The sequence below is a fragment of the Eumetopias jubatus genome, unplaced genomic scaffold (assembly GCF_037043125.1).
Source record: "Eumetopias jubatus isolate StellerSeaLion01/CBP00866 unplaced genomic scaffold, mEumJub1_p1.0 scaffold_1, whole genome shotgun sequence".
Taxonomy (NCBI): Eukaryota; Metazoa; Chordata; class Mammalia; order Carnivora; family Otariidae; genus Eumetopias; species Eumetopias jubatus.
The window spans coordinates 207377557-207397992 of record NW_028274807.1 but is presented as its reverse complement, the minus strand read 5'-3'; the positions used below and the strand labels follow the sequence as shown (position 1 = coordinate 207397992).

Below are 20436 nucleotides of genomic sequence, written 5' to 3'. Positions count from 1 at the left end.
GAGATAGCAACGCTCGGTCACAGGCTGGGTGAGCGCGGAGTGTGGCTGGAGACCAGGGAGACGGGAGTGACTGCTTTTCTCTGGGGGTGCACTGAGGAGTGGGGCCCTGAGTTCTCAGCTCCTCCAGGTGGAGATTGGGAGGCCACCATTTTTGCCCTGGTCCTCCAAAGCTGTACCGAGAGCTTGCAGGGAACAAAATCTCCTGAGATCAAACCTGAACAGCTTACTTAGCCCGGACCGACAATGGCGGGGCAATTCCGCCTCTGGCAAAGACATTTGGAAACCACATCAACAGGCCCCTCCCCCAGAAGATCAGCACAAACAGCCAGCAAGCCAAGACCAAGTTTACTGATCAAGGAGAACGGGAGAACTCCAGCGCTAGGGGAATACTGCACATAGAATTCTTGGCTTTGTTTTTTACCATGATTCATTAGTTCATCAAAGTTAATTTTTCTTAACTGATTTTTTTTTATTTTTCTTTTTCCCTTTTTCAACCAACATCTTATCAGTCCCTTTTTTTAAAAAAAAACATTTTTTATTTTTCATTTTTAGAATCATATTTTATCCCTTCATAGTAGTTACCCTTATTTTTGGCATATATATATATAAGTTGTTCTCTCTTTATAATTTTGACATACAGTTTCTTCTAACAGATCAAAATATACCCTAAATCATTAGTGTATGGCTCTGTTCTAGTCTCCTGCCTGATCACATTCTCTCCCTTTTTTCTTTTTTCTTTTTTTTTCTTAAATCTTCTTATTTCTTTTTTCAAACAACTTCTTATCTTATCAAGTCCTTTTATAAAATCTTTTATAATTTGCATCTTTACAGTCATCTTCCATCCCTTCATTGTATCACCCTTTTTTGTACATATATGTCTTTCTTCCTTTAAAATTTTAGGAGGCACTTCTTTCTAACAGACCAAAATACGCCCAAAATCTAGTGTGTGGCACTGACCTATGCACTAGCCTGATCATATTTGATCATATTCTGCTTTTTTGTATTGTTCTATTTTTGTTTTTATCTTTTTTATTTTTTTTTCTCTTTCTTTTTTCTTTCTTTCCCTTTCTTTTCCCCTGGTTTCAGGTCTTTTCTGATTTCTATACAGTATATTTGCTGGGGACGTTGTAAACCTGTTAGCATTTGATTCTCTCATTCATCTATTCTCCTCTGGACAAAATGACAAGACGAAAGAAATCACCTCAGCACAAAGAACAAGACGTAGTACCGTCAGCCAGGGACCTACTCAATAGGGACATTAGTACGATGTCAGACCTAGAGTTCAGAATCATGACTTTAAAGATACTAGCTGGGCTTGAAAAAAGCGTGGAAGTTATTAGAGAAACCCTTTCTGGAGAAAGAAGAGAACTAAAATCTAACCAAGTCGAAATCAAAAAGGCTATTGATGAGGTGCAATCAAAAATGGGGGCACTAACTGCTAGGATAAATGAGGCAGAAGAGAGAATCAGTGATATAGAAGACCAAATGATGGAAAATAAAGAGGCTGAGAAAAAGAGGGAGGAACAACTACAGGATCACGAAGGCAGAATTCGAGAGATAAGCGATACGAAAAGACGAAACAACATTAGAATAATAGGGATCCCAGAAGAAGAAGAAAGAGAGAGAGGGGCAGAAGGTATATTGGAGCAAATAATAGCAGAGAACTTCCCTAATGTGAGGAAGGAAACAGGCATCAAAATCCAGGAGGCACAGATTACCCCTCTCAAAATCAATAATAATAGGTCAACATCCCGACATCTAATAGTAAAACTTACGAGTCTCAATGACAAAGAAAAATTCCTGAAATCAGCTCGGGAGAAGAGATATGTAACCTACAATGGTAAAAACATTAGATTAGCAACAGGCCTATCCACAGAGACCTGGCAGGCCAGAAAGGACTGGCAAGATATCTTCAGAGCACTAAACGAGAAAAATATGCAGCCAAGAATACTATATCCAGCTAGGCTGTCATTCAAAATAGAAGGAGAGATCAAAAGCTTCCAGAACAAACAAAAACTAAAGGAATTTGCAAACAAGAAACCAGCCCTCAAGAAAAATTGAAAGGGGTCCTCTAAGCAACGAGAGAGCCTAAAAGCAGCAAATATCAGAAAGAAAAACAGACAACATACACTAACAGTCATCTTACAGGCAATACAGTGGCACTAAATTCACACCTTTCAATAGTTACCCTGAATGGAAATGGCCTAATGCCCCAATCAAAAGACACAGGCTATCAGATTGGATTAAAAAACAAGACCCATCCATATGCTGTCTGCAAGAGACTCATTTTAGACCCAAAGACACCCCCACATTGAAAGTGAGGGGGTGGAAAACCATTTACCATGCTAATGGACACCAAAAGAAAGCTGGGGTAGAAATCCTTATATCAAACAAATTAGATTTTAAAACAAAGACTGTAATAAGAGATGAGGAAGGACACTCTATCCTACTTAAAGGGTCTATCCAACAAGAAGATCTAACAATTGTAAATATCTATGCCCCGAACGTGGGAGCAGCCAATTATATAAGGCAATTAATAACAAAAGCAAAGAAACACACTGACAACAATACAATAATAGTGGGAGACTTTAACATCCCCCATCCACTGAGATGGACAGATCATCTAAGCAAAAGATCAACAAGGAAATAAAGACTTTAAATGACACATTGGACTGAATGGACTTTGCAGATATATTCAGAACATTCCATCCCAAAGCAAAGGAATACACATTCTTCTCTAGTGCTCATGGAACATTCTCCAGAATAGATCACATCCTGGGTCACCATCAGGTCTCAACCGGTACCAAAAGATGGGGATCGTTCCGTGCATATTTTCCGACCACAATGCTTTGAAACTAGAACTCAATCACAAGAGGAAAGTCGGAAAGAACTCAAATACATGGAGGCTAAGGAGCATCCTACTAAAGAATGAATGGGTCAACCAGGAAATTAAAGAATATTAAAAAAAATGGAATCAAATGAAAATAAAAACACAACTGTTCAAAATCTTTGGGATGCAGCAAAGGCAGTACTAAGAGGAAAGTATATACCAATACAAGCCTTTCTCAAGACACACAAAGGTCTCAAATACACAACCTAACCCCACACCTAAAGGAGCTAGAGAAAAAACAGCCAATAAAGCCTAAACCCAGCAGGAGAAGAGAAATAATAAAGATCAGAGCAGAAATCAATGAAATAGAAACCAAAAGAACAGTAGAACAGATCAACAAAACTAGGAGTTGGTTCTTTGGAAGAATTAACAAGATTGAAAAACCCCTGGCCATAATTATCAAAAAGAAAAGAGAAAGGACCCTAATCAACAAAATCATGAATGAAAGAGGAGAGATCACAACCAACACCAAAGAAATACAAACAATTATAAGAACATGTTATGAGCAACTTTATGCCAGCAAATTCGATAACCTGGAAGAAATGGATCATTCCTAGAGATGTATCAACTACCAAAATTGAACCATGAAGAAATAGAAAACCTGAATAGACCTATAACCGCTAAGGAAATTGAAGCAGTCATCCAAAATCTCCCAACAAACAAAGGCCCAGGGCCAGATGGCTTCCCAGGGGAATTCTACCAAACATTTCCAGATGAATTAATACCTATTCTCCTGAAACTGTTCCAAAAACTAGAAATGGAAGGAAAACTTCCAAACTCATTTTATGAGGCCACCATTACCTTGATCCCAAAACCAGACAAAGACCCCATCAAAAAGAAGAATTACAGACCAATATCCTTGATGAACATGGATGCAAAAATTCTCACCAAAATACTAACCAATAGGATCCAACAGTACATTAAAAGGATTATTCACCACGACCAAGTGGGATTTATCCCTGGGCTGCAAGGCTGGTTCAACATCCGCAAATCAATCAACGTGATACAATACATTAACAAAAGAAAGAACAAGAATCATATGATCCTCTCAATAGATGCAGAAAAAGCATTTGACAAAGTACAGCATCCTTTCTTGATCAAAACTCTTCAGAGTATAAGGATAGAGGGTACATACCTCAATATCATAAAAGCCATCTATGAAAAACCTACAGTGAATATCATTCTCAATGGGGATAAACTGAGAGCTTTTCCCCTAAGGTCAGGAACGTGAAAGGGATGTCCACTCTCACCACTGCTATTTAACATAGTATTAGAAGTCCTAGCCACAGCAATGAGACAACAAAAAGAAATCAAAGGCATCCAAATCGGCAAAGAGGGAGTCAAACTCTCACTCTTTGCAGATGATATGATACTTTATGTGGAAAACCCAAAAGACTCCACCCCAAAACTGTTAGAATTTGTACAGTAATTCTGTAAAGTGACAGGCTATAAAATCAATGCACAGAATTCATTGGCATTCCTATACACCAACAACAAGACAGAAGAGAGACAAATTAAGGAGTCGATCCCATTTACAATTGCTCCCAAAACCATAAGATACCTAGGAATAAATCTAACCAAAGAGGCAAAGGATCTGTACTCAGAAAACTATAAAATACTCAGGAAAGAAATTGAAGAAGACACAAAGAAATGGAAAAACGTTCCATGCTCATGGAGTGGGAGAACCAACATTGTGAAGATGTCAATGCTACCTAGAGCAATCTACACATTCAATGCAATCCCCATCAAAATACCATCCACTCTTTTCAAAGAAATGGAACAAATAATCCTAAAATTTGTATGGAAGCAGAAGAGACCCCGAATAGCCAGAGGAATCTTGAAAAAGAAAAGCAAAACTGGCGGCATCACAATTCCGGACTTCCAGCTCTATTACAAAGCTGTCATCAAGACAGTATGGTACTGGCACAAAAACAGACACATAGATCAATGGAACAGAATAGAGAGTCCAGAAATGGACCCTCAACTCTATGGTCAACTACTCTTTGACAAAGCAGGAAAAAATGTCCAATGGAAAAAAGACAGTCTCTTCAACAAATGGTGTTGGGAAAATTGGACAGCCACATGCAGAAGAATGAAACTGGACCATTTCCATACACCACACATAAAAATAGACTCCAAATGGTTGAAAGACCTAAACGTGAGACAGGAGTCCATCAAAATCCTAAAGGAGAACACAGGTAGCAACGTCCTCAACCTCAGCCGCAGCAACTTCTTCCTAGAAACATCACCAAAGGCAAGTGAAGCTAGGGCAAAAATGAACTATTGGGATTTCATCAAGATAAAAACCTTTTGCACAGCAAAAGAAACAGTCCACAACATCAAAAGACAACCCACAGAATGGGAGAAAATATTTGCAAATGACTATTACATAAAGGGCTAGTATCCAAATTCTATAAGGAACTTATCAAACTCAACACTCAAAGAACAAATAACCCAGTCAAGAAATGGGCAGAAGACATGAACAGACATTTTTCCAAAGAAGACATCCAGATGTCCAATAGACACATGAAAAAGTGTTCAACATCACTCAGCATCAGGGAAATCCAAATCAAAACCTCCATGAGAAACCACCTCACACCAGTCAGAATGGCTAAAATTAACAAGTCAGGAAACGACAGATGTTGGCGGGGATGCGGAGAAAGGGGAACCCTCCTACACTGTTGGTGGGAATGCAAGCTGGTGCAACCCATCTGGAAAACAGTATGGAGGTTCCTCAAACAGTTGAAAATAGAGCTACCATACAATCCAGCAATTACACTACTGGGTATTTACCACAAAGATATAAATGTAGGGATCCGAAGGGGTATGTGCACCCCGATGATTATAGCAGCAATGTGCACAATAGCCAAACTGTGGAAAGAGCCAAGATGTCCATCGACAGATGAACGGATAAAGAAGAAGTGGTATATAAACACAATGGAATATTATACAGCCATGAAAGGAATGAGATCTTGCCATTTGCAATGACATGGATGGAACTGGAGGGTGTTATGCTGAGTGAAATAAGTCAATCAGAGAAAGACATGTATCATATGACCTCACTGATATGAGGAAGTCTTATACTCAGGAAACAAACTGAGGGTTTTGGAATGGTGGGGTGTGGGAAGGATGGGGTGGCTGGGTGATAGACACTGGGGAGGGTATGTGCTATGATAAGCACTGTGAATTGTGCAAGGCAGTTGATATCACCGATATGTACCTCTGAAACAAATAATGCAATATATGTTAAGAAAAAAAAAAGATAGCAGGAGGGAAGAATGAAGGGGGGTAAATCGGAGGGTGAACACAGTCAAGGAGAGATGATTGACTCTGAAAAATAAACTGGGGGTTCTAGAGGGGAATGGGGTGCGGGGATGGGTTAACCTGGTGATGGGTTTTAAAGAGGGCACGTTCTGCATGGAGCACTGGCTGTTATGCACAAACAATGAATCATGGAACACTACATCAAAAACTAATGATGTAATGTATGGTGATTGACATAACAATAAAAAATTTTAAAGAAAAAAAAATGTACACTCCTAAATTATACATACAACTTGCACTATATACTCTTCACCTTTGTACAGGTCCTTTAATTCTCCAAAGTGTACCCTTTACATATACAAGTTATTGTGTATAATTTTACACCAATGATTTATTCTGTGGAAAAAAATCTAATGGTGCATGGCTACGGGTAGGATCTAGAGCACAGGGAGCTGAGTCTCACTTAAGAAGGGTGTGAGATAGCACTTCCAATGGGGAAGAAAGCCAAGTGTTAATATGGATATACGAACAATGGAATTAAATTTAAGTAATTCACATGATAACCCAATTTTTTCTGTGAATAGATTAACCTACATATGGAAATGTAGTAATAAGAGCCCATGAATTGGCTGAGACAGAAGAGCACACAACCACACACAACACCATGGATGAGAGTTTGAAACACCATGTAGAGATTCACACCTGATTCTAGATCCATGAGGAGCCAGCAGAGTTCAGAAACACTCCCTAGCATATAATTCCATTTGATTTTAAAGGTATTATGATATCCCATTTGACAAGGACAGCCTGTTATACAGCAATAGCTGACTGACACAATAATCCAAGCGAACAGACATGAGGCAATTAGCGTGTACTGTTTTTTGTCTGTGGCATACGATCTGACATTAAGGAGAGCAATTAGTCATTCTGTTATTCAAGTTTCCTTCCAATGACTTTATGAGCAGTGACTGGGTGTGGGCCACCTTCCAGGTAACTGGGAATATTTGAAGGACATGCTTGTTGTGTAGAACTGCTGACCCTGAACCACAGGACCAGAAGGACATCCAGCTCTTGTGTGAAGCATCCTCTGGTCATGCAAGTGGATGGGATTTCTGAGCAGGAAGGAGATACGAAATGGATGATACCGATGCTGTTCCTTCACCGCATTTTAGGAAAATTTTAGGAAAAGGGAGTTATTTCATCGAAAAATAAGAGAGTCATATTAGCAGGTAGCATTAGAAGTTTTCAAGTGGAAATAGGAAAACAAATCTGTGATAAAACAGGTGCACTAAGCAATCCGTCACCTCAATGAATAAACCCCCTCAGTTGTGGACACCAAACATCTCTGCTTCAATAAATAGATGCACAGCATAAAAAATAAATATTTTGATTATTAACAAAATGGTTGGTTTGAAATGTTGCACGCTTGTAGTTCTTATTTTTTTATTTTTTAATTCCGGTATAATTAACGTACATAGTAATATTAGTTTCATGTGTACAATATAGTGATTCAGCAATTCTATACATTACTCAGTGTTCATAACAATAAGTGTATTCTTTTTTTATTTTTTTATTGTTATGTTAATCACCATATATTACATATTTTGTTTTGGTGTACTGTTCCATGATTCATTGTTTGTTCATAACACCCAGTGCTCCATGCAGAATGTGCTCTCCTCAATACCCATCACCAGGCTAACCCATCCCCCCACCCTCCTCCCCTCCAGAAACCTCAGTTTGTTTTTCAGAGTCCATCATCTCTCCTGGTTCGTCTCCCCCTCTGACTTACTCCCCTTCATTCTTCCTCTCCTGCCATCTTCTTCTTTTTCTTTTTTCTTAAAATATGTTGCATTATTTGTTTCAGAAGTACAGATCTGTGATTCAACAGTCTTACACAATTCACAGCGCTCACCGTAGCACATATCTTCCCCAATGTCTATCACCCAGCCACCCCTTCCCTCCCACCCCCGACCACTCCAGCAACCCTCAGTTTGTTCCTGAGATTAAGAATTCCTCATATCAGTGAGGTCATATGATACATGTCTTTCTCTGATTGACTTATTTCACTCAGCATAACACCCTCCAGTTCCACCCACGTCGTTGCAAATGACAATGAGTGTATTCTTAATCCTCATCACATATTTCATCCAACCTCCACCCACCTCCCCTCTGGCAACCACCACTTTTTTCCCAATATTGAAGAGTCTAGATTTTTGTTTGTCTCTTTTTTTCATTGTTTGTTTTGTGTCCTAAATTCCACATATGGGTGAAATCATATGGTATCAGTCTTTCTTTGACTGACAGATTTCCCTTATTATTATACCCTCTAAGTCCATCTGTGTTGTAGATGGCTACATTGAATAAAAAGCTTCTGCACAGCAAAGGAAACAGTCAACAAAACAAAAAGACAACTACTGAGTGGTAAAAGATATTTGCAAATGATCTATCCAATAAGGGATTAATATCCAAACTATATAAAAAAGTATACCAAAAAAATTAATGGTAATTCAATTAAAAATGACAAGAAACATGAGTAGACATTTCTCCAAAGAAGACATCCAGATGATCAACAGACCCATGAAAATATGGTCAATGGCACTCATGAGCAGGGAAACACAAATCAAAATCACAATGAGATATCAACTCATACCTGTCAGAATGGATAAAATTAACCACAGAGGAAACAACTGATGTTGGCAAAGATGTGGAGAAAGGGGAACCCTCTTGCACAGTTGGTGGGAATGCAAACTGGTGCAGCCACTTGGGACACAGAGTGGAGGGGCTCAAACAATTGAAAATAGAACTCCCCTATGATCCATGGATCCCACTACTTGGATTTACCCAAAGAAAATTCATCCTCATACTTGTGGTCATCAGAGAAATTAAGAAAATATCAGGTCAATCTATTTATTCAAATTTTCTTCCCATGTAGACTTCCACCGGAGATATATTTTACTCATCAGTGTTTAATAGTGACTATGGTAGGCATTCTGGAATATAATAGAATAAATAGTTGAATAATAGAATAAAATAAGGAAACTAGTTTTAAAGCATAGGAACATGTTTGTAGAGAAAGTCCCTGACTTTAAGCTTTTGATTTCCGAAGCTTCCATTTCAGAGACAACCATGCTGAATAAACACATTGTCAGGTGTGTGACACTATTACCAGATAAGCACTCAGGCTGCCCCAGCCATGAAGAACCTCCTCAGAAAGCCCTGGGTAAACTGGATACTGACACATGAGTGACCATGCCTTCCCTTTCCTGGCCAGAATTTCACTCTTATGTTTTAAACTAGTCGATATAGAGTGAACCTAGGAACCCCTAGCCACTCTGTCCATGGATCCCAATAATGGGCCCCCTAGACCTTTTGGTTATCTCTACAAGAACCTTTGTTAATAAACCTCATCTTGTTAGAGTTCTCTGATGAGTGATGCTGAGCTGTGTCTTGCATTCACAATAAGAACCCAAGGGCAGGTGCAGCCACAGCAGAAGCTCTGGTGAGGGAAGCATCTGTGGGAATGTCCACAAGTACAGGGGTGCAGGGGAGTGTCCAGGCTTTCCTAGTCAGAGCATCCCTGTCAGGAACCTGAGACCTAAACAGAACAAGATTAGAGACCATATTATTAGGAAGAGGAGTGAAGGTGTGATGTAAAAAGACTGACAGTCTCAAGGTAAAAACTGCTGTTTTGTATTCTCCTCTACAGTAAAGTTATGTGAAGGGCTCTTGGCCAAGTGTAGTTTCTTCCATATGAAGAATACAACCATAATTATTTTTTAGGAATTCTAGAGAAAATTTACTTGGCACAATATTAAGTGGTTTAAAAAGAAATTATTTTTAAGAAATCCAACTTGCCCCATGTAAGATGTAGAAATTTCCAGGGACCTGTGATCCAAGGCTTGGGAAAACAATGGGGACATATGTAAATCTAGAGAGGGGAACACTGTCTGTGTATCAGACAGAGCAGAAGCTTAATAAAGTGAGTTAAGCAAATACATGGAGAAGTTGAATTCAAACGAACGGAAATTCCAGAAAATATATACAAGGAGCAGATTCTATTTCCACAGATTGATCAAAGAATAGCAGTTCCTGGCTCTGAGTCTGTGAGCCCTTCAAACATGGGCACTTCTTCAGGCCCAGGACGATGGCCCCTTACATCACTGGAACCCCAGTGATTCTTTTCAGAGCCCTCTTTATGTCTCTGTTCCTCAGGCTGTAGATGAAGGGGTTCAGCATGGGCGTCACCACCGTGTACAGCACCGAGGCTACTGCACTTGAGTGGGAGCTCTGGGGAGCAGCAGAGCTAAGGTACACTCCTAGGCTGGTACAAAAAAATAAGGAGACAACGGAGAGGTGAGATGCACAGGTGGAAAATGCTTTATACTTGCCCTGAGCTGAGGATATCTTACGTATGGAGGGAACAATCTTAGAGTAGGAATAAAGGATCCCAGCCAGGGGAGCACCACCAAGCAACATAATTCCGGAATTCATCACCATGTCATTAAGGAAGGTGTCAGAACAGGCCTGCCCAACTACTTGATTGAGTTCACAGAAAAAATGGGGGATTTCCACCTTTGTACGGAAGGACAGCCGCAACACCATTAAACTCTGTAACAAGGAATTGAGAACACTGATGACCCAGGACACCAGAACCAGCAGTCCACAGAACCGGGGGTTCATGATGACTGTGTAGTGCAGGGGGTGACAGATGGCCACGAAGCGGTCATAGGCCATCACAGCCAGGAGAAAGTCATCCCAGGCTCCAAAGATTAAGAAAAAGTAAATCTGTGTGAGGCAGCCGGCATAGGTGATGACTTGGCTCTGAGTCTGGATGTTCCACAGCATCTTGGGGATGGTGGTGGAGGTGAAGCAGATGTCTACAAAGGACAGGCTGGCGAGGAAGAAGTACATGGGGGTGTGGAGATGGGAGTCTGAGCTGACGGCCAGGATGATGAGCAGGTTCCCCAGCACAGTGATTAGGTACATGCAGAGGAAAAGCCCAAATATGATGGGCTGTAATTCTGGTTCCTCTGATAATCCCAGAAGAAGAAACTCTGAAATTCCTGTGTCATTGTCTGCTTCCATGTGGTGGTGGTGACTACAAGGAAAGAAAAAAAAAGCATAAAAGTGTTGAATTTTATGGGCTTCATTTATTTATTTATTACATTTTTCTTTTTTTTAGTTTTTCTTTAAATGTCAGTTAGTGGGGCGCTTGGGTGGTTCAGTCGTCAAGCGTCTGCCTTCCACTCAGGTCATGATCCCAGGGTCCTGGGATCCAGCCCCACATCAAGCTCCCTGCTCGGTGGGAAGCCTGCTTCTCCCTCTCCCATTCCCCCTGCTTGTGTTCCCTCTCTCGCTGTGTCTCTCTCTGTCAAATAAATAAATACAATCTTAAAAAAAAAAGGAGGTTCATCAAATGCAGGAAAGAAATGGACATGAGAGGTCACAGAGATCTAATAACCGCAAGGGATTCCTGAGACACTGTGATGAGCAGAAAGCTTCCCCAGTTCTGGCAGCCTTCCAGCCCCTGCCACATGCCCTTGCTGCCCAGAATAATTAACAAAGCAGAAAAAAAACAGTGTATCTAAACAAGAAAAGAGTGGTCTTTTCATGATGTCAGACATTTTACTGATTGAATATCCCTCTAGAAAAATGTGCAAAGGAAATAAACCTGCAATTTACAACAGAAAATACACACTGTAGTACACAATGTAGGACATTAGAAGGGGATTTTTAAAGATGAAATAACAAAGGACTTTTCTGAATGATTTTAAGTGCCAAATTTTTGAATCAGAAAACCAGGTTTTGAACATCAGATCTACCACATATACAATGTTGGAACTTGGGAGAGACAATCAATCCATTCCAAATGGGAATATCCTCACTCAGAGAGTGGGGACAGCAGTACCCATCCTCCTAGGGTGGATACAGCATTGGTCACTACATGTAGGAAGCTTATAGCACTGTTCCTTCCTGTGAGTAAATGAGTTATTTTCACCATCGAACAGATTTGGGTGCGTTTTCTCTGCTTTTCACAAATGCCTCCATCGTTTACACACTTTTTGGTCATGAAGTATTACAAGAAAAGCTAGTTAGCATACCCCTTGTTGCATATGAAATACACTTTCCCATGTGAATACTCAGTGTGAGAGAAGGTTCTGAGAAATGTGTATCTCAGGAACTGCTGTCGCAAGAGAATAGTTACCTGCATGGATCTGGGTCTTTCTATAAATACAGAACATGTACAAAACCACCACATTGTAAACTGTCAAATACTCTGATTTCCTGCTCCCCTTAGCTGCAAAACTCCTTGGACATGTCTAATTTCACTGGAATCACTTTAGGTTCCCATTCCTTCCCCTGTCTCATCCAAGTGGACTTCCATTCCAACCCATGTATCGTCAACAACGATGCCTGTATTGCTGGGTCCTATGGACACTTCTCTTTTGAACACACTACGTAAATTAATTATAAATGAGTGTACCTAGACTCAGGTGACCTCAGGTCAAAGTTCGCAGCTTCCATTCTCTCTGCTCCTTAAGTACCTGCTGAGCTCTCAGGCTCACCTGGTTGGGGTCTCTAAGATGAAAGTCTCCATGTGGAGGTCTGAATTCCTCCCCGGATGGTTGATGCTCGAGACCGCAGCTCTGTTCCCAGACAGGACAGCAGGAAGCAGAGAGGCATGGGTCCCCCAGCCAGACTTAGGAACCCAGAAATAACAACCATGTTGTGGCCAATCCAAGGTTTCACATGCTGAAGCTCTGCAGCAGAGGAGATATTTACAGCTCTGTGTCTGCTCATTAGGCACTGTTTCCATTGTTACTCCCACCTCAGAGCACTGCATTCCCAGTGGACAACTGGTCTGGACAGAAAGGCAACTTTTCCTGCTGATATTTTGGTCCTGGGAGGCCAGATTAGAAGTCAGGTGAATCCATTTTTTTTTTTAATCCTCTTTCTCATGAATTTACCTGCCTTCCAGAGTTCTAACCTCCTTGACTTTACCTTAACTTTGAGATGATACTGAATTTCTTTTGTTGATAGTTTACTTTACCATTACAGCTTTAGGGTGATTTTAGTAAATAAGCCATGTGATCCTCTTCCTGTGTGATTTGGAGAGAAAAGACTCAGTACTCACCCTAGAGGTGAGATCAATTGTGTTTGATTCTCCAAAGAAAGGCCTCTGAGTTGACATCAAATATACCTAGGAAAAATAGTATAGTAGGCAGGATAATGTCCCCCGAATATTTCCACATCTTAATCTACAGAATCTTTGGATATGTCTTGTGTCATGGCAAGGGAGAATTAAGGTTGCAAATGGGATTAACATTGCTAGTCAGCTGGCCCAGGATAAAGTTATTCTGATTATCCAGCTGGGCTCAATAGATGACAAGCGTCCTCCAGTTGTGGAAGGGGGAGGCAGCAGTCTTGGAGTCAGAGAGAGATTTCGAGATGCTATTTTGTTGGCTTTCAAGGTAAAGGGAAGGGACATAAACCAGGGAGTACAGGTGGCCCTAAAGCTGAAATAGGCAAGAAAACCTATTCTCCCCAGACCTCCACAATGAACTCTTCTCTGCAGACAGAGTGATTTTAGCTCAGGGGGAACTATTTCAGTCTTCTGACTTCCAGTACTATCAGAAAATAAATTGATTTGTTTTAAGGGAGCAGCATGGTCATTTCTTACAACCACAATGAAAAAATAATCCAGACATTTATCCAATAACACTTTGTTCAAGGGAAGTGAATGCAGCCTTGGATTTTATTCATTTACATTCTCTTGGATAAGGATATACCGTGTTGGTGCCCTACTTCAAGTAGACAAAGGAGTCTGAAGTCACTTTGGAGTTGTTCAGCCCCACGAGCTGGTACAGAAGATCTCCCATGCCATGAGCCATGCTGACTTGCAGGTACTATCGTAGAAAAACTGAATCCTTAATGCGATTTGTTCTATCTTAAATCTTTGTGTCCAAATTTTTACATAGTTTAACTTTCACGCTAATCTAAATATTCATTCTTTTCATTCTTATCCTCTCCCACTTTCTGTCAAGTTTATTGTGACAGGAAAGATCACCTAATAATGATTCTGTGTGTGTGCACATGAGCACCCAGGTTTACTTCAAAGAAAAGTGTGAATAAACACACGCACACACAAATATCATACCCCTCACCTTTGAACATTTTGTTAGGATCTACAAAGTATGCCCACAGCTTTGTTTATTAGCCACAATATCACTCTGAAATTGATTTTATTATCCCCATGTTATCTGCAAAAATAAGAAAACTGAGGCTCAAGCTGAGAGCTTTCCCCCTAAGGTCAGGAACACGGCAGGGATGTCCACTATCACCACTGCTATTCAACATATTATTAGAAGTCCTAGCCACAGCAATGACACAACAAAAAGAAATCAAAGACATCAAATTGGCAAAGAGGAAGTCAAACTCTCACTCTTTGCAGATGATATGATACTTTATGTGGAAAACCCAAAAGACTCCACCGCAAAACTGCTAGAACTCATACAAGAATTCAGTAAACTGGCAGGATATAAAATCAATGCACAGAAATCAGTGGCATTCGTATACACCAACAACAAGACAGAAGAGAGACAAATCAAGGAGTCGATCCCATTTACAATTGCCCCCAAAACCATTAGATACCTAGGAATAAATCTAACCAAAGAGGCAAAGGATCTGTACTCAGAAAACTATAAAATACTCATGAAAGAAATTGAGGAAGACACAAAGAAATGGAAAAACGTTCCATGCCCATAGATTGGAAGAACAAACATTGTGAAGATGTCAACGCTACCTAGAACAATCTACACATTCAATGCAATCCCCATCAAAATACCAACCACTTTTTTCAAAGAAATGGAACAAATAATCTAAAATTTGTATGGAAGCAGAAGAGACTCCGAATAGCCAGAGGAATGTTGAAAAAGAAAAGCAAAGCTGGCGGCATCACAATTCCGGACTTCCGACGCTATTTCAAAGCTGTCATCATCAAGACAGTATGGTACTGGCACAAAAACAGACACAAAAATCAATGGAGCAGAATCGAGAGCCCAGAAATGGAACCTCAGCTCTATGGTCAACTACTCTTTGACAAAGCAGGAAAGAATGTCCAATGGAAAAAAGTCTCTTCAACAAATGGTGTTGGGAAAATTGGACAGCCACATGCAGAAAAATGAAACTGGACCATTTCCTTACACCACACACAAAAATAGACTCCAAATTAGGTTGAAACACCTAAACGTGAGACAGGCGTCCATCCAAATCCTAAAGGAGAACACAAGCAGCAACCTCTTCCACCTCAACCGCAGCAACTTCTTCCTAGAAACATAGCCAAAGGCAAGGGAAGCTAGGGCAAAAATGAACTATTGGTATTTCATCAAGATAAAAAGCTTTTGCACAGCAAAAGAAACCGTCCACAATACCAAAAGACAACCCACAGAATGGGAGAAAATATTTGCAAATGACAGATCAGATAAAGGGCTAGTATCCAAAATCTATAAAGAACTTACCAAACTCAACACCCAAAGAACAAATAATCCAATCAAGAAATGAGCAGAAGACATGAATAGACATTTTTCCAAAGAAGACATCCAAATGGCCAACAGACACATGAAAAAATGCTCAACATCGCTCGGCATCAGGGAAATCCAAATCCAAACCTCAATGAGATATCACCTCACACAAGTCAGAATGGCTAAAATTAACAAGTCAGGAAACGACAGGTGTTGGCGGGGATGTGGAGAAAGGGGCACCCTCCTACACTGTTGGTGGGAATGCAAGCTGGTGCAACCACTCTGGAAAACAGTATGGAGGTTCCTCAAACAGTTGAAAATAGAGCTACCATACATTCCAGCAATTGCACTACTGGGTATTTATCTCAAATATAAAAATGTAGGGATCCGAAGAGGTATGTGCACCCCAATGTTTATAGCAGTAATGTCCACAATAGCCAAACTGTGGAAAGAGCCAAGATGTCCATCGACAGATGAATGGATAAAGAAGAAGTGGTATATATACACAACGGAATATTATGCAGCCATCAAAAGGAATGACATCTTGCCATTTGCAACGACGTGGATGGAACTGGAGGGTGTTATGCTGAGTGAAATAAGTCTATCAAAGAAAGACATGTATCATATGACCTCACTGATATGAGGAATTCTTAATCTCAGGAAACAAACTGAGGGTTGCTAGAGTGGTGGGGGTGTGGCAGGGATGGGGTGGCTGGGTGATAGACATTGGGGAGGGTATGTGCTATGGCAAGTGGTGTGAATTGTGCAAGACTGTTGAATCACAGATCTGTACCTCTGAAACAAATAATGCAATATATGTTAAAAATGAAGAAGAAGAAGAAGAAGAAGAAGAAGATAGCAGGAGGGGAAGAATGAAGGGAGGGAAATCGGAGGGGGAGAGGAACCATGAGAGATGACTGGACTCTGAAAAACAAACAGGTTTCTAGAGGGAAGGGGGCATGGGTGGATGGGTTAGCCTGGTGATGGGTACTAAAGAGGTCACGTTCTGCAAGAAGCACTGGGTGTTATGCACAAACAATGAATCATGGAACACTACTTCCAAAACAATGATGTAATGTATGGTGATTAACATAACAATAAAAATGAAAAAAAAGTTCAAAAAAAAAGAAAACTGAGGGTCAGGGGTATGAAATTTTAATAACTTACAGAACAAAGTAAAGGTTATTGTGCACTTTCTGGAATTTATAGAAACAGAATCATTCAGAATGTCCTCCTAAATGTTGCACACCTCCTCCATGCATCAAACTGTATAGTCTATTTAAAAATTTTTTCAATGTGTGGTTGACACACAAACTCCTTAAGTTTCCAGTGTGCAACATAGTGGTTCAACTGCCAACTCTTTAGGGTATGCTGGGCTCACCACAAATGTGAAGCTATGTACTTTTATTTTTTTTTTAAGATTTTATTTATTTATTTTGACAGAGAGAGACACAGCGAGAGAGGGAACACAAGCAGGGAGAGTGGGAGAGGGAGAAGCCGACTCCCCGCTGAGCAGGGAGCCCGATGTGGGGCTCAATCCCAGGACCCCAGGATCATGACCTGAGCTGAGGGCAGATGCTTAAGGACTGAGCCACCCAGGTGCCCCAAAGCTCTGTACTTTAAATAGGTGCAGTTTATTACATATAATTATACTTGAGGGATATACTTGAAGGAAAAAGTCTAGTGGACCATAGCTGAGGGTAAGATCTAGTGCACTGGTGTAGCTGATTCACAATGAACAGGAATGGAAGATATCACTCCTAACTAGGAAGATAGCAGTGTCTCCAAGGATATGGGAAAAAGGAAATTAAATTAAGGTAATTCACATTTGGTATGCCTGCTCTAAATCAGTCCCTGGTACTGATTTTATATTCAAAGTACTCTTTCCTAAAGAAAAAGAAGGCCCAAATTGAGTAGAACAAAGGAAATCATAAAAAAGAAACATTTTGCATAGTAATAAAACTTTTGAAATTTTGCATCATCATATTTATGATTATCCTGACACGAAGAATATACCTGGTCAATCTATTTGTTCAAATTTGTCTTTCCATGTAGACTGCACTGGGAGGTATATGTTTGCTACTCAGTGTTTGCCAGTGGCTATGGTAGGCTTCCTGGACAGGGAGCTGCATCACAGAATAAAAGCAGGAGACCAGTTCAGAAACACAGGAGCATGTTTCCAGAGTAACTGCCTGACTTTAAGAACCTTGATTGTAATGTAATGACCTGACATTAAGCTTTTGATCTCTGAGGCATGCATTTCTAAGGTAGTCAGGTTGAGTAAACACACTATTAGGTGAGGGACACAATTACCAGATAAGCGCTCAGGCTGCCCCACCTATGAAGTACCTCTTCAAAAAGCCCTGGGTAACCTCCATACTGATACAAGAGTGACCGTGATTTTCCCACTGAACACCCAAATTCTAATCATATAAAAATCTCCAATAAAGTGTGAACCCACAAACCCCTAACCACTCTGGCCATGCGCCCTTATAAAGGCAGATCCCTCAGGGGAGCTTTGTCTCCCTCTCAATGCCACTCTCCCTCTCTGACACCTCCCTGAATGGCTTTGGGATCCCAGGTGCTCACCAGGACCTGTGAGGATAAACCTGGTTTTGTTACAGTTCCCTGATGGGCATTGCTGAGGTGTACCTTGCAATCACAGTAAGAACCCAAGGGCCAGTGTGGCCCCAGCAGAGGCTCTGGTCAGAGAAGCATCTGTGGGAATGTCCAGAAGCACAGGGGTGCAGGGGAGTGCCCAGGCTTTCTGAGCCTGAGCATCCCTGTCACACCCTGAGACTTCAATAGAACAACATTAGAGTCCACATCATCAGGAAGAGGAGTGAAGGAAGTGATGTAAAAAGATATACAGACTCTAGGTGAACCCTGGGCTTTTCTGTTTTCATCTACAATAAAATTAGGTGAAGGGCTTAGTGGCCAAGTATAGTTACTTCCAAATGGAGAACACAACTCAACACTATCCCTCTGGAAAATGTAGGGAAAATTTACTTGGCATGGTAGAAGTCTATGAAATAAATTTATTTTTAAGAAATCCAACTTGCCCCATGTAAGATACAGAAATTTCCAGGCATTTGCGACCAAGGTTGGGGAAAATTTTGGGATTGTATGCAAATGGACAAAGGGGAACATGTGTGTATATCAGCCAGAGCCAAAATTTAGTAAAGTGAGTTACTTAAATGTATGGAGAAGTGGAATTATTCAAACAAATGAAAATTCCAGGAAACACGTGGAAGGAGCAGGTTCTAGTTCCACAGCCTGATTTAAGAATGGCAGTTCCAGGCTCTCAGACTCTGAGCCCTGCAATCATGGGCACCTCTTCAACTGCAGGACGATGGCCCCTTATATCACTGGAACCCCAGTGATTCTTTTCAGAGCCCTCTTTATGTCTCTGTTCCTCAGGCTGTAGATGAAGGGGTTCAGCATGGGCGTCACCACCGTGTACATCACCGAGGCTACTGCACTTGAGTGGGAGCTCTGGGGAGCAGCAGAGCTAAGGTACACTTCTAGAATTGTACAATAAAACAAGGAGACAACGGAGAGGTGAGATGCACAGGTGGAAAATGCTTTATACTTGCCCTGAGCTGAGGATATCCTACATATGGAGGAAACAATCTTCGAGTAGGAATAAAGAATCCCAGCCAGGGGAGCGCCACCAAGCAGCACAATTACGAAATACATAGCCATAACATTAAGGAAGTTGTCGGAACAGGCCTGCCCAACTACTTGATTGAGTTCACAGAAAAAATGGGGGATTTCCACCTTTGTATGGAAGGACAGCCGCAACACCATTAAACTATGTAACAAGGAATTGAGAACACTGATGACCCAGGACACCAGAACCAGCAGTCCACAGAGCCGAGGGTTCATGATGACCGTGTAGTGCAGGGGGTGACAGATGGCCACGAAGCGGTCATAGGCCATCACAGTCAGGAGAAAGTCGTCCCAGGCTCCAAAGATTATGAAAAAGTGTATCTGTGTGAGGCAGCCGGCATAGGTGATGACTTGGCTCTGAGTCTGGATGTTCCACAGCATCTTGGGGACTGTGGTGGAGGTGAAGCAGATGTCTGCAAAGGACAGGGTGGCGAGGAAGAAGTACATGGGGGTGTGGAGATGGGAGTCTGAGCTGACGGCCAGGATGATGAGCAGGTTCCCCAGCACAGTGATTAGGTACAGGCAGAGGAAAAGCCCAAATATGATGGGCTGTAATTCTGGTTCCTCTGATAATCCCAGAAGAAGAAACTCTGAAATTCCTGTGTCATTGTCTGCTTCCATGTGGTGGTGCTGCCTACAAGGAAAGAAAAAAAAAAGCATAAAAGTGTTGAATTTTATGGGCTTCATTTATTTATTTAATACTTTTTTTTTCTTTTTTTAAAGTTTTTCTTTAAATGTCAGTTATTGGGGTGCCTGGGTGGTTCAGTCGTCAAGCGTCTGCCTTTGACTCAGGTCATGAGCCCAGGGTCCTTGGTTCGAGCCCCGCATCGGGCTCCCTGCTTGGTGGGAAGCCTGCTTCTCCCTCTCCCATTCCCCCTGCTTGGGCTCCCTCTCTCGCTGTGTCTCTCTCTGTCAGATAAATAAATACAATCTTTAAAAAAACAAAAAGGAGGTTCATAAAACGCAGGAAAGAAATGGACACGAGTGGTAAAGGAGATCTAATAAACTCAGGGGATTCCTGAGAGACTGTGATGAGCAGAAGTTTCCCCGGTTCTGGCAGCCTTCCAGCCCCTGCCACATGCCCTTGCT

General features: G+C 41.1%; 2 protein-coding genes across 2 annotated transcripts; both read right to left on the bottom strand.

Annotated features, from left to right (window-relative positions):
• Positions 1 to 10306: 10306 nt before the first annotated feature.
• On the bottom strand, positions 10307 to 11239 carry LOC148165155 (olfactory receptor 7A17-like). Its single transcript, XM_088022377.1, has one exon. The coding sequence runs from the start codon at positions 11237 to 11239 to the stop codon at positions 10307 to 10309; it is 933 nt and encodes a 310-aa protein (XP_087878503.1).
• Positions 11240 to 19035: 7796 nt separating this feature from the next.
• Positions 19036 to 19968, bottom strand: LOC148165154 (olfactory receptor 7A17-like). Its single transcript, XM_088022375.1, has one exon. It carries the CDS (start codon positions 19966 to 19968, stop codon positions 19036 to 19038), a length of 933 nt encoding a protein of 310 aa, XP_087878501.1.
• Between the last annotated feature and the right edge of the window lie 468 nt (positions 19969 to 20436).